The 14,483-nt window shown below is 41.7% G+C and overlaps 1 protein-coding gene across 2 annotated transcripts; it reads left to right on the top strand.

The window, feature by feature from the left end:
- Positions 1-69: 69 nt before the first annotated feature.
- Positions 70-13,626, top strand: si:ch211-13f8.1. 2 transcript variants are annotated; one of them, XM_034887848.1, is made up of 10 exons: positions 70-538; positions 1,057-2,291; positions 3,848-3,920; positions 5,133-5,285; positions 7,579-8,744; positions 9,886-10,036; positions 10,405-10,633; positions 11,117-11,229; positions 11,367-11,557; positions 12,687-13,626. In XM_034887848.1, the coding sequence occupies exons 2-10, from the start codon at positions 1,091-1,093 to the stop codon at positions 12,878-12,880; spliced, it is 3,471 nt and encodes a 1,156-aa protein (XP_034743739.1). In that variant the 5' UTR covers positions 70-538; positions 1,057-1,090; the 3' UTR covers positions 12,881-13,626. The 2 variants fall into 2 exon arrangements, with proteins under 2 accessions (XP_034743739.1, XP_034743740.1); XM_034887849.1 differs by having other exon boundaries at positions 9,889-10,036; positions 12,687-13,625.
- The last annotated feature ends 857 nt before the right edge of the window (positions 13,627-14,483 follow it).

The following is a 14,483-nucleotide window of genomic DNA, read 5'->3' as shown; positions in this document are numbered from 1 at the left end:
TGAAGCTCATTTGTGTAGGATGTTTTCCCTTGGCTTACTGCATGTGTGCAGGGAGTCGTGTGTGTGTGTCTGGATGCCTTACGCAACGAGCTCACTCTGCAACGGGTTCGCTAGAAATGGACGAAATTAAAGCAGGCATTTTTTGTATTCCATTTTTGTCTAATCCCAGTGATTTCTGAAGGGATTACCGGACCAATCATGATTGAGATGCCGCTGGCTCGCCTCACACTGCCAGGAGCAGTGTAGACAGCTGAGTGGAAGCACGCCACGAGGATCTGGAGAAACATTGAGAGATGGTGCATGCATTTGTTTTCCCTTTTTATCGCAAGATGAAAGTTTCTCCGCCCTGTCGAGTATGTTACCGACCGACCTGAAGATGCGCGCTGCATATCTGCACGGATGGCGCGTGCAGCTTTTAGAATGGATGGTAGCCTAACTTTCAGTTTTGCAGTTCCACCAGAATCTATATAATAACCTTCTAACCATGGTCAACGCTGGAACTCTGTTTTAAAGGACACCATCTTCAATAAATATTCAGGTAGCCTTACACTATTCACTGTATGTGTTAGTCCATTTATGTAAATATGGCTTAAGTGAATGTGTTTTGAAGGTTACTTTGTTCGTAATCTCGTAATGAAATATGTTGTATTGGCCTATTGCGAGGTGTTATGATCTACACAAGGACACAACATCTTTGAATATTTAAATTTTCCTGTAGCTGAATAATACATTTTTGCTCTGCTTTTTTATTGACTATGTATTACTCATTTATAGAGACAGTTTTGTTTCATACATATTGATGATTTTGCTTGACAACAAACATTCAAAATGTTGTTTTTTTGTGTTCAGGGGCTCAGTTGCATGCAGCATTTGCTTATTTTCATTCTAGAGGATTATCCTGTGCACTGCAAAGTAATCAGTGGATAAGTCAACGTGACTGAATCCACATTACATATCTCCTCACCAGGCAGATCAGATAGAATGTAGCTGGTAACAGAGATGTAGAGCAGTTTTACAGTAGGTACATCTACAAAAACCTCTCTTTTTTATCAATAGGATCTGTCTGGGCTACTCTGTGCATAACCAGCCAATGGAGGAAGAGAAGGTGGTTGATAAGATCCAAGCAAAATCAAGTACCCCTTTACCTACCGGGATTCCCATTAATTGGGGACTCATCACTGGCCCTGTCCCTGAACCTGTGTTCCCAGCACCCTCTCTGAGCGCCCAACTTCCTCTTCCTCAGAGTTCTGCTGTGCACGCACTACAGACCAAGGTGAAGTCACTCACACAGAGAAGGACAAGAGGGAAAGATCGAGAGAAAGAAAGAGAAAAGTTGGAAACAGAGGTCTTAGTGAGCAGTCCAACTGGGCAGATTTCATCCGAAGTCCTTCTCAGACAGAGGCCCAGAGGAAAGGGTCTGGGATCTCCGCCAGCTCTCTCATGGCGATCAAGTAATGCAAAGAACTTGAGCAGTAGTGATGAAGAGGAGGAAGTAGAGGTGCAAGTCAGCTTTCAGATCCACAGCCCTCCGGCTGAGGCACGAGGACAGAAGGTGTTTGAAGAGGGAGAGGAAGCTGAGGACGAGAGGTCAGAGAGAAATGAAGACCAGGTCAGTTTTTTGACAGGCCAGCTTTGTGGGCTCGGGGAGGGCACCAGTCTGGAGAGTCTTCTGTCTGATAACTCAAGCAGCAGTAAGGATGACCCATCCCCTCCTCCTCCTCTACCTGTGCTCTCTTCCATTCCTGCTTCCACTGCTTTTACAACATCTTCTATTTCTTCCTCCACATCTTCCACATCAACCAGACACTGGGCTCCCCCCAAGGGCTTCTGGAGAGTGGCACGCCCTGAAACATTGCTTCTAAATGGTGTTGCTCCTACCACCACACCCACCACCTTACCTTTGAAGGACCATTCTCAGACAGAGGCACTGGCAGAGCCTCAAAGGAAGTCTAAACCAGCCGAAAGAGGCACCAGGAGCTATGTGGAAATTGTGGTGGATGATAGTGAAGCATCCTCAGAATTCAAACACTCGGACAGCGTGGAGTGCTACCTGGACAGGTGTGAGCAGAAGGAGTTAGATGACCTAGCCAAAGGACTGTGCAGTTCAGACAGCTGGGAGAGCATTTCTTCACAAAGTGATGCACTCACTTTTGATGAGAAATTGAAGGTGAAGCAGAGAGCTTATGCAAAGTTAAGGGAAAGACAACAAAACTGCAGAGAGGAGAAAGAGCAGAGTGGGGGAGAAAGTGCCGGTTATTATGGAGACTCGACATGCAGAGGGGATTGTGAAGGTAAGTCTATTAAGGAAAATGGTATGTATGTCAAATGTGAAAAGGTTGCAAATAAATAAGTATAACAAATAAGGCTAAATAAGTTTGACTTAAGGTTTTCAGAGAACAACTATGTGCCGAGTCACAGATAAGATCCCCCTCTTCATCTTGAGGTGCTTTTTTTAGTTTGTTGATTAAAGGATTGTATCACATAACCGATTTCTGACAAAGTGTTGTAAAGCCTCTGACAGTGACATTAAACTGTCTGGCTCTGAGCCGTAACACTCCATTGCATTCTGTTGTGTAAGTTCAAATAAAACAACCCAAAAACCCAGCAGAAAGAGGCCTACCTGTTTGTTCATATACGTGAAACAGTCCACACAGGTTAAATGAAAGATTCAGTTTATTCTTTCAGTAACAGTCATAGTTAATTCACTTCTTTGGGCAGTGTAGTAAATGTTGTTTGCTGGTCAGGTGGTATGTTGCTGTTACAGAGTGGAGAAATGCATCTCTCTCAAAAGACATTAAAAAGCTTTTTCATAATGTTAACATATTTGTCTGCTGAGAATAGTTGCCAGCTTCCGCAACCACTCAAAATTCCTTATGAAAGCCTTTGTCTGTCTACCGATGATGTTATAGAAATGCTGAATGTTACTTGGCTGACTCAGTGCTGAACAGATGTCAGATGTGCAGATGTGCATGAGGATGTTGCTATTATTAGCAGTCAAAGCGGTGGGGGAAGTGTCCCTGTTTTTGTAGCTCTATCTGTGTAATAATGGATGTCTTTGTACTCATATTAGGTGACAGACTTTGTATTTTCCCAAACAATGTATTTGTGACACTGTATATATGTCCCGTGTGTGCGTCTCTGAGTGTGTCAATAACAATACAGTCCGTGCAATCCAGATGGGTAAATCCATGATGATCAGGTCATGTTTCCCTCTTTTCTGGTTGCGTAACCTGGGCTGTTTTTGTGACCGACATTAACGATCAGTCAGGGATAACGTATGAGACTGTCACTGGATCTAATGGTATGAAGGTTTATGAAAATCCTTCTGATCTTACTAGGACCCAATTATTTTAATACCAACATGTCCCTGTAAGCACCACGGATGTACATTGCTGGGAAAAAGCCAAAGCCGGATATCCTTCCCCCTATCTCCGCTATAGGGGCCTAGCGTTGCCCGAGACGGTTGTGATTGGTTTAAATAAATACAAACAAGCTAGTCTTTTTTCTCTTTTCCCAGAATAGATAGGCTGTGTAGCCAGATCATACTCCATCGCTGACACAGCGCTGTTGAGATAAGTCTGGCAATGCGAGAATACATTACATTATAGCTGATGGCTTTCTTGGCAGTAGTGTGTCCCCCAAGCAAGCACTACATGAGACACTTAATAGAAACATAACCTACATTAGAATAATACACTAGGATAGCTAAATGTAGAAGGGTACAAATATAGCAAATCCATGTTTTATCGGCATAAAACCTTTGAATCACTTTTAAAGCTTTTACATCCACATTGTATTCGCATCAGATCTGCTGTGATATATACTTTTCCTCTCTGTTTTATGTCATTCCCAGGTGCCCATGCGGTTTCACGCAGCTCAGACTCAGCCATTCTTAGTCAGGAACTTGAACCATATTTGAGGTGAGCAATTCAAAGCTTCTTTATGTACTTGGCAGGGGTGGTGACATACATCTCTTGTGTGCACAACTTATAGCCTCTCCATAGAAATACCACTCTACAGCTACACAATTTAGAGTCTCTTTTATGAATACAGTTTATTGATAAAGCTGATATTCACTTTTGTGTATTTATGATACTTTGTGAGTAGAGATAAAGTCTTAAAAACCTTGTAATCATGGTGGGTGAGGCCCCAGACAAAACACGCCAGGCCATACTTGAAGCAGTCATACTTTAAGTGTTAAAACAAAAACAAAAAAGATATAAACACAGCTACCCTCTTATCTCACCAACCTTTCCTGGGACCTTACATCATGTCACTCAGTCAACATTATACAGCTATTCAGTCTGAGTTATCAGTGTATTGGAGAAGGGGATGCCAAATCCTGTTGAACTGTTTCAGTTTGTTTCATAGCAAGAACTATATTTTCTCCAGGTGAGAAAGTTTGACTCTTCCAGCCATAATTTGATTTTAAGTAAGTGAAACACAAATGAATAGATTGATAAATAAATTTGTTAAACATCAAGTTTGGCTCATTACTTTTTGTAATTGTTTATCTGATCTGGTTTTCAGTTTATGTTTTGCAATGACGCCATAATTTAGAGGCCATATTATTATTATTATCATTATGGTCATCATCAGTATTAACTGCAGAATAAAAGAGTTACAGAGGTACCAAAACAGACAAATGACAATCTATTGAAACACAATATGTTCTTCTCCTGACACCCAGGAGAGAATGAATCCCACTCAGTCCAAGTTACAAGGATAATCCACATGGCTGGTGTATCATGCTATCTTTATCACTGGGCTAGGGGATAAAGATGACTTCAGACGATGAAGCACAATGCAGAGCAGCTTAGCTGCTGGGCACAAGGCTAGATGGAAGGATGACGTCTCGTCCTGCTGCTCACCGCCGGTGCCACGCCCCAGTCTATATTACATAAAACAGCTTAGGACACACAACTTGATTTACTCAATGTTAAGTCAATCTGCGGAGAATGTGATGTTGCTGGGTATGTCCCAACAAACCATAAGCTTTGCACATTTAAAGACTTCATCAGGTATAAAATGTCACTCAAACAGATGGCGCTATAACCCTCACATTCAACTCTAGACATTCCCTTGCTGTTTTCCCCATCTAAATTCTTTTTTCTTATTTTGTCCATCCTCAGGTCACTTCTTGTAATCAGTGATGAACATCCTCTGAGCCCAAGACATGAGCAAGCCAAGCTGCTTCTGGAGCGAGCACGACTCAAGGCTCGCTCCAATCACATTGAAGGCGATCGCCCTTGCAGGCGCTCCCATTCTGATCAGAGATCCACTGTGTAAGTATCTACTTAGATCAGCTATGACCTCTTTGGCATATTCACAAGTTAGATGTTAGAGACTGTGTATGTCCCACTTGTGTTTGTTCCGTTTTACGTCCACAGCGGTGTGATGGTTTGATGCTATCACTGTCTCTGTCTTTTAGTTTCCTTTATCTGTTTATCCCTCAGCTTTCCAACCTTATCTTTCTCTCTGCATTGTCTTCTCTTCCACAGGGCCTGTTTTAGCAAAGAATGTTGCATAACTGAAAATAAGTAGAAGCTTTGGAACCTGATGTGCTTTGTTACAATGTTGAGAAAATGTTTGGTGTCATTTTGTTCATTTAATAGTGTATACATCACACAGTTTTGTTTGCTGAAATCCCATTATATCTAGCGTGGGAAGCAGACAAATCTGCTTTACTCATGTTTCATTTGCTCTTGCAGCTACGTCTGGCTCCTCCCTGTTCAGACAGAAATACCAATCAAAACTGTTTATCTCATGCGAGGCCGGTTTAAGGTGATGACTGACAGAGGAGTGTCATGCATGAATGTAGTTTCTCAACAACTGAACTTAACTGGCATTCTTCTTCTACTGCAACTTAGCAGGCTTACAAAACTTGGATCAATTTAAAACCAGTCTTGCTTTGCCAGACCTTCCTACACAGTACTGTGGAGGAGGGTCTGGCTAGTCCACACAGCATTCCAGGATGGGAGAAAAACGTGCTGTGGTTTGTTGGCATTTCTTTAAGCCTTGTGTTATCCTTGGGTCAAATTGATCCGTTTTCCTATATCAATTTTCTTTTTAACAACCCCAAATAACATGATTAATTCCACATAACGCTCTTTGGCAAGCACAAATTTCTACTTTCATGAATTTTGGGGTGACTTATTCAATTTTATAGCGTTTGAAAAAAACATTGAAGTGGTTTTGAAATAGCATTGAGTAAAGGTTGACATATTCCAGTCTGTGATTATCCATCAACATACATTTCTTTGATTTTAGTCTAAACAATTCCTAATTTCTGCTTTTCTAATTCAAACATTAAGTATAATTTCCTTATTCATTGACCAGGAATTCCCAAAATAACTGTAAAACTAAAGTTAATAAGTTAGTGTTACGTAGTGTTGAAAACGTCAAAAAAGTGACATACATTGAAGAAAACGTCAAAAGTGTTGAAAAAATGGACAAAAACGTAAGAAAATGAAAAAAAAAAAGTGATAGAAAGTGTCAACAAAAGTGTTGATTTTCAATTTTGACAACACAAGGGTTAAACCAATCCCAATCAGTTTGAGTGGCTGTTATTGCCGGATGGGTCAACAGCGCCGCTGCAAAGTAGTCTCGGAAAGGAACTTCTTCTGGTGGAACATGTCTACGTTCAAAGGTTGTTTTAGTCGTGCAACAGAAAACTCGGATTGGACAGATAGTCTAGCTAGCTGTCTGGATTTGCCCTGCAGAGATCTGAGGAGCGGTTAACCACAGTCCTCATAAATTGACCGGAATTTCAAATTACAACAAAAAGAAAGCGAAAGGTGACGGACATCCAACCAAAATGAGAGCCATCCGTCGGAATTTCCAGCGGGCACCGGAACAATCTCGGAAAGGAAATGTTGATACAGACTAAATTCAAACTAGTCAGCACTGATCAAATATGGATCAAGACTCTGTCACTGTCAGTGCCTATTCTTTGCCTAAAATGTTTTTAGACACACAGTTTAGTGTAGGCTATTGTGTGGCTGTATTTTGATAAAGTTTGTGACTCGCCCGCCATTTTGTTTTTCCTGCTTCAAAACGGACTGTAAGCACTGCCTCAACTTGCATGTGTCACTTAGTGCTACGTCGTATCGTTGCTGTGATTGGTTGTAGCTCTATCTAAATGCGTCCTTAGCTATTTCATACAGTGTTTTGGAGGCATATTGGTCTAAACAGTTGATAACACCTCTTGGAAATTGATGCATATTTGCAAATTAGTCCGGCAATGCCAGGCTACCTTAGGTCAGCAGGATGCATTCACATTAGATTTGCATTAGATCCCACAGTGAGTGTGCAGCAAACCTACCTGTAGCCACTACATGTACTGTATGTCTCATTACAATTAATTGTGTTTTTTTTTATTCACCTAAAATTATTATATATGTTATTTTGAAGAAGTCTTTTATCTACCTGGTCTGTTGCTTCACTTTCATTTTCAGTGTTGCTTCACTTTCACAAGATACTAGCACAAGGTAGTTCAACACAAGTGTAACTCTCTTATAGACAAAATATGTTGCTTTTCAATGTCTGTAATATGAACTTCCATGTTATTTCTTGCAGAAAGAAACAGCAAGTTGAGTCTACTGAGCCTATGCCAGTGCAGAAAGCTGTTCAAACCAAAGAAGATCATGTAGCTCAAACTGTATCTGGTCCCCTCCTCGTCCCCAGCCAAGGAGACACTTCCCCCGGTGACCAAGGGGGTCGATCCAGACGGTATGGTTGTTCACCCACACGGGTGCGCTTCGAGGACGAATCGGAGAAAGAAGCAGAGTCTCGGTACTTGGATAGAGTGAGACAGCGTAGCAGGCCCGGCTTCCCCAAGTCCAAGAATAAAGAAAGTAATACAGATTCTAGTAGTAGTGGTTCAGAGAGGAGCCGAAGCCATCGAAGTGTGTCCATGCCTCCTTTACAGAAGAAAGAAGTGTGTGTCAGTGGTGAACCCACGACAGTGATTAAAGAGATAATAGTCCTTGTGAAGAAATGTGAGGCCTGTGGCTCTGTAGTCAGGGAGCCTCAGCCTGTCTCATCACCGTCAGAGCAACAAAACACTGAGCCACAGCAGCCTGAGGACCCACGGGTTAATGCGGCTCCTCGCTGGGTATCTCATAACAAGCCAGAAGCAAGTACTCGTCCTAAAGCTCCTCTAACAGTCACTTTTGCCGGCGCTTTCGTGCTGGGGGAAAATAAAGAGAGTGGCACAGGGTGGAAATCATCAGGGTTTGGTAAACTTAGGAGAAGGAGCAGGAAAGGAGAAAGTCGTCTGGAGTCTGGCCATGGCCCCTACGGTCCGTCTTGGGCTCAGCGGCGCAACTCAAATCCCAGGAACAGGCTCAACTTGAGCAGAGCAGTGTCCTTTGCCCCAGATAGCCCCGTTGCTCTGGAGCCCCGTTTGCTGGAGGCATCTGATGGATTGAGGGAATCACCTGCCCCATCGCTGCCTATCAAGTCAGCTCTGAAGTCAAGTTCAAGAAACCGCTCTGCTGCAGGTCAGTCCACAGTATACCAGGTTACCTCAAATCAGGGAGGTGATGGAGGATCCCAGCATTCTGCTCTACTGGACTCCCCAGAGGCAAGAAGGGAGTGTGCAGTGGCTGCGGCCCAAGGGACCCCTGCAACAAGCAATGCATTGCCCTATGTCAGGCCCTCCACCTTGAGGTACTCCCCGCCCCGGCTCACCACGGACCTACCAGCGGTTGACGTCTGGGATGCCACTCCAGATGGCGCAGGTGAGTGGAGTTATTGAGGATGGAAGGTCACGTAGAGATTTCAGTACCTGTAGTTTCTGTAATATACATGTCATAGAATAATACTGTTCATTTGTTTTAGCGGAATTACTTTTATGAATTTTACTTTCTATTCTTGACCAGCAATACCACCATAAGAATACTGTATACTAATAGTATATTAATGTTGGCTAATAGCGAACCACTAACCACATTGCGCATTGTAAAGTCATTTTATGAATGAAATAGACATATTACATACCTGATGGGCAATTTTGGGTTGTTTTTTAATCATTTTCAATCCTGGAATTGTTTCCATCTTTTGGAAGCCCGACCAAGATTGACTGGGTTTTGCCCATCCTCTTTCACTTTCCCTTGTAGCTTTTAGTTGTTCTTGTCTAATTTTCTTCTTTGCCCCAGTATCATCCATAACTACAGCATGCCAACTTTATTAAAAAAAATAATACATTTAGGCCTATATTAAGACATCTCCTGCTACTTTTTATCTGGCTGGACACAATAACACAGGCTTGAATGTGTTACTGTAGCGCCGTCTAACTGCCCTAAATCATTCTATGACTTTGTGGGAAAAATCGGATGCTGGTAGAGACGTTAATAAAAACTATACAAAAATAGGTTAAAAAGGGTTCTTTTTACTGTTACTCTTGTTTGCTGTTACAAGGCATTTATCACCATCAAATGGAACATTTCAGAAACGTTTACAAGTTACATATAGTCACTTTAAATATAAAAATACATAAATAAAAGTAATCATTATGTAGAATAGAAAAAAGTTATTGGATTATTATTCCCAATGATTTATATCCATGTTTATGCAGAAAGTGGTAGAAAGTAACATTGAACTACTCGTCAAGTAAAAAAACAAGACCTTAAAATTGAACTTAAATGCAGGACTGGATAACTTGTTACATTCAACCTGAAACTGTACTTTTTGCAGAAGTTCAAAAATCAAGAACTGAAATTAGTTTAAGGAATTCACATTATCTCATTTCAACCTTTGCATAAAAGAAGAGAAATAAAATGCACGATAGAACAGAACATACCAGAATTGAATGCAAATAGAATATAAAATGTGATTCTTGAATGATTCTTTAAAAACATTCAGTGCATTATTTTCTACCAGCAGGTCTGTGTGATCTGGGTTCTGGGCCTGAGTGCCGTCCTGCTTTGCGCGGCCTGGCGATGGCACGGACTGAAGACCTCAGAGCGGAGCTGTTGAGAGCAGAACATCTGAAAGCTGAGGCCCTATGGGAGGAAAACTCTGACGGGTCCAGGTAAGCCAAGATAACAACGCTCTTCTCATAGCTTAGGCAATAAATCCTTTGCCCCCACCGTGTTGTCCTAAAAACTGCTTGAGCGTGCCAGACTGGTAGCAGTTAGGGGATTAAAACCCTGGCCTATAGTCCACAGGATGGCGTTATAAAAATATTCTGTGAATATTAAGACAATCCTGCCCTCTTCTGGGAATGAAGACCCTTACTTGTTAAGGCCTTTTATAGCAGAATAATAACACTGTAAGCAAAATATAATCCTTTCACAATTCTTCATAAACAATCTCCATCACTTGTTGAGTTGTAATTAATTATATCTATAATAATACATTTTCAGTCTCTATCACTGTCAAATAACTTTCTTTGTACAGAAAGCTGGATGGACGGCCAAAGCTCTTCTTGCGTCGCTTCTTTTCCTCCATTGGTCTGAACAGCGTGGGTAGACTGGTGAAAGGAAGCCGCTCCAGCAGCATGGAACAGCTCAGTATACCTGCTGGCCCCCGGGTCTGCTCTGCTTCCCCGAGCCCCACGCGCAGACCACTGCAGAGCACCGCAGACCATCGCATGCAGAGGACACCCTCACTGCAAACGCTGCACACGGTGAGCAGGAGACTGCTGTGCTGCTCTGTATGGTCTACGGTCCTATTTCACTACATCAAACAGATTTTTACGTCAAAAAGGGAAGGCCGTAGGAAGAAAACGTGAAAACGTGAAGACACGTCTTGTTTACATGTCTTTAAACTTCCAGTTCCACTTTGAAGTAGCTTTCACTACTTATTTGCCGCAGTGGACCAACCAAGGCTTTGAAGTATTACCAACCTTTCTGCCTGACAATGGGAGCACAGATAATGCATTTCAGGTTGTAAGGGCAGCTGTAAGAGTACACTAAACAGATTGAAACACCTTATTGTTTCAGCCAATCATAGCCTCTATTTGCATAATGTGTATGCGTGGTGCCAAACACACACATGCTAGTTATAGAGGGTGTTAAAACCACAAAGGTATGCTTCCAAAAGCCAAACTGGTGAATTTTGCCAGCATGAAAACACACAATTTGTTACAGTGCCATTTATCTGCCACTAGGTGCTGCCACTGGCCCAACTGCGCAAAGCCTCCTCTGTGCAGAGTTTAGAGAGAAGAACAGAACGTTCGACAATACTGGGAGAGGTGCAGATACCGTACGGCCTGGCGCCCAGGTAAGCGGCATAGAAATATAAAATAGAGAGAAAGACAAAGAGAAATAAAATAACCCACACATGTTTTTAAACCACATCCTACATTGTTTTACTTCATTCATTTATTAATAACGAGAGCTTAATCTCTCCTGTTACAGCCCAGATAGCCCTCAGCTCGAGCTTCACAGGGACCTGAGTGTTGAAGATATACTAGCCTCCAGAATCGCACGTCCCGTGGGCCGGGTCACCCATGCTTTTCCTGACGGGACCCTCCTCCTGGAGCTCGTCAGACCCCCAAATGGTCCCTTTGGTTTCGTAATCTCTAGGGGCAAAGGTCGACCGGACACAGGTAACTTTTTGAATCCACAATGTCTCTAAAGGAGACAATCTTGAATTTGGGGTTTCTACTAGAACATGTTCACATGTTTAAGGTAAAAAAAAATCATTATTTTTCTTATGTCTGTCTAACTTTGTTCACCCTCTGTCTGTAACGCCCCGTTTTATTGAAATAACAACCTTACAGAAGTTTTTACGGCTGGTTTAAAGGTCCCGTGACATGGTGCTCTATGGATGCTTTTATATAGACCTTAGTGGCCCCTAATACTGTATTGGAAGTCTCTTTCCCAAAATTCAGCCTTTGTGCCGAATAACAGCCACTAGAGCCAGTCCCACAATGAGCTTTCATTTTGGATGTGCCATTTCTGAGTCTGTAGCTTTTGAGGAGGGGGGGCAAGGTGGAGACTGCGGGTGTGGCCTTGACCAACTGCCACTTTGCTTGTTTGAAAGCTTTCTCTCATGGGTGGACTAAATTCTCTGGGCGGGCACATCAGAGATAGCTGAGGTAACTAGATTCCAGATCGGCCCATTTGAGCTTTAATTTTCTCAAAGGCAGAGAAGGATATCCAGGGCTCGGTTTACACCTATCACCATTTCTACTCACTGGGGGACCATAGGCAGGTTGGGGGGACTCATATTAAGGTTAAAAAAGGCACTGTTACTACAGGCTATGTGCATTTCTCTGGATTGAGCATTTTAATACTTTCTCAGTGTTTATACTGCACCTAAACCTGCTTTCTAATTAAAGACATGGAAATCTCACTTTTTACAATATGGGAATCTTTAAATCTAGACTCAGGTTTTGCAGTTATTACATTTCAGTGGTTACTTTATTTCCCTCGCTATCTGCCGGGCACTCTTTCCATGATATACTGTATAAAAAAAAAAGAGAACAGAAGAGAATTAAATTGAAACATAATTTTCCACATAAAAACTGGCCTTTGGCTTTACTGCTTTTAATCGTGGTAAAGCTGATTTGTTAATTATTACAGTTATGTATGACTCACTAAACACAAAGGTAACCTCTATCTTCATTTTCTGTTTTAAATGTTTTCTTTCTCTATTAAAATTCTATTTGCCCCTTCCCTTTTATTTCATCTGTCTTTCTTCTTCCTCTTGCCCTCCTATTGTTTCCCTCCCAGGTGTGTATGTAGAGAAAGTGGGTGACGGTGGTGGCGAAGGCCCCTACATAGGTCTCCTTAGCATCGGTGATGAAATTCTGCAGGTGAACGGAGAGGCAGTGGCTGGACTGAGTCTGGACCATGTGACGCGGCTCATGACCCGGGAAAGCACCGCTTCTCTCCGGATCATACCGGCCCGACGCAGCCAACGCTGACTGGGAACATAGGCATGGCACAGAGCCATTTCTCCTTCAGCCATCATGATTCACCATTGCAAACACTGCTGATGGACTGGAACCCATGGTGGATAGCCAGTGTGTATTTTAGTTAACATATCAAAATGGTAATAGAGATAACAGGGTTAGATGTTCATTTGCTATAAATGCAAACTATTGTTCAACAATATGACACTGCAAGGGAATTACAACGACGAATCAAAAAAATGACAAATCTAAAACCAAATAGATCCAGTAGAGGATAACACTATAGCTAGAAAGTGAATTTCAGAATAACCAACTTTTTTCTGCACATGGTTGTTATTAACGGTTAAATAGGGATCTTTTTTAAACCCTACCTGGCTGCATTTATTTTGACAAGTAATTATGACAATCCAAAACATTTTAGCAACTCCACTTTTCTAATGTTCGAATAGGGATTTATTTTGAGACCCTAAATGCTTTGTGATTAAAACATATATTTTGTCAAATGTTTAAAATGTAATCCTTTTGATTGTTTCAGATTATTGACTTGGGGGAGCATGTGCCATTAGTGCAATCTTGGCCCATGAGACCCTCAAACTAAAGAGCTATTTCCTATATTTTTTTCACTGGATCATAATCCCCTGGGGCTCTGCAGGGTCCCTTCCTTTTTACTTACATGTGTCGTCTATTTCTTTAGGAAGTTGATACCTTTTTCTTTTTAATAAAAAGTGTTTTATTTTGTCAAACTTTGTAACATTCATTAATTATGGCTTCAACTACAAAAACGTGAATTAAACTAATTTAGGTCTATTTATTTGTAAATTTTAGATCCTTAATTTGGGCTTAAAGTAGTGCTGTGCTCCTCAAAAACAGCAATCTTGGGAAATTGTAAATTTCCTTTAAAGATTTTTACAAAAATAAGTTCAAGGGGATTTTGTTTGACTGTGTAGTCTAGCACAGGATGTGGGATGATGGTCGTGACTACTGCTTCAACAGGTCTGTTTAAAGGTCGTGACTAATTACGGGGCTGCTATTTTCTTTAAACATTAGGCTTAAAAAACGTGCAAGATGCCATGATCCTCCACATATCCGCTCCATATTTTGCCATGTCACGAATTTATTTGACACAATTTATGAGAAATTATTTAAATTCATAAATGTAAAAAGAAGACGAAAGACGACTGTGTGTAAAATCCGTTATTTGGAGGTACCTGCTACCATTTAGGCTGTCCTGAATGTTCTCTGATAGCGTGCTGCTCTTTTATCAGATGCGTTCAGGAGCCGATATACGCTTTTATCTCCTGCAGACATGAGTCCCCATGGGCCGGGGGGGAACCGCCGTCCAAGGCCCCCTACACGAACCATGACATGCAACAGCACATTTATTCATTTACTTTCATTGATTGATAAATAAATGTGTCCCATTTTATTAAGGCATCGTTATCATAATTACCCCCCCCCCCTTGTCAATTTAGCAATCTATTGTAGGCTATCAGTAGCACATCCAGCCTCAAGGCGCAGTAATGGATATGGATTAATACTCTTTTTGAGGAAAAAATAAAAAAAACGACCCTCTGCTATCACCAGTTATCTTTTTGCAGGATAAATTGGCTTATCA

This window comes from Etheostoma cragini, chromosome 12, assembly GCF_013103735.1.
Source record: "Etheostoma cragini isolate CJK2018 chromosome 12, CSU_Ecrag_1.0, whole genome shotgun sequence".
Taxonomy (NCBI): Eukaryota; Metazoa; Chordata; class Actinopteri; order Perciformes; family Percidae; genus Etheostoma; species Etheostoma cragini.
Note: the sequence above shows the minus strand (reverse complement) of the source record. Positions and strands in the feature narration are given on the sequence as shown.

What these genes read in the sequence shown, in the direction of transcription:
- si:ch211-13f8.1 (XM_034887848.1), top strand. Translation starts at nt 1,091, where the DNA reads ATGGAGGAAGAGAAGGTGGTTGATAAGATCCAAGCAAAATCAAGTACC. An exon ending in GAACTTGAACCATATTTGAG is followed by an intron (nt 3,921 to 5,132) that starts GTGAGCAATTCA and finishes GTCCATCCTCAG; the next exon opens with GTCACTTCTTGTAATCAGTG. An exon ending in CACTGCAAACGCTGCACACG is followed by an intron (nt 10,634 to 11,116) that starts GTGAGCAGGAGA and finishes ATCTGCCACTAG; the next exon opens with GTGCTGCCACTGGCCCAACT.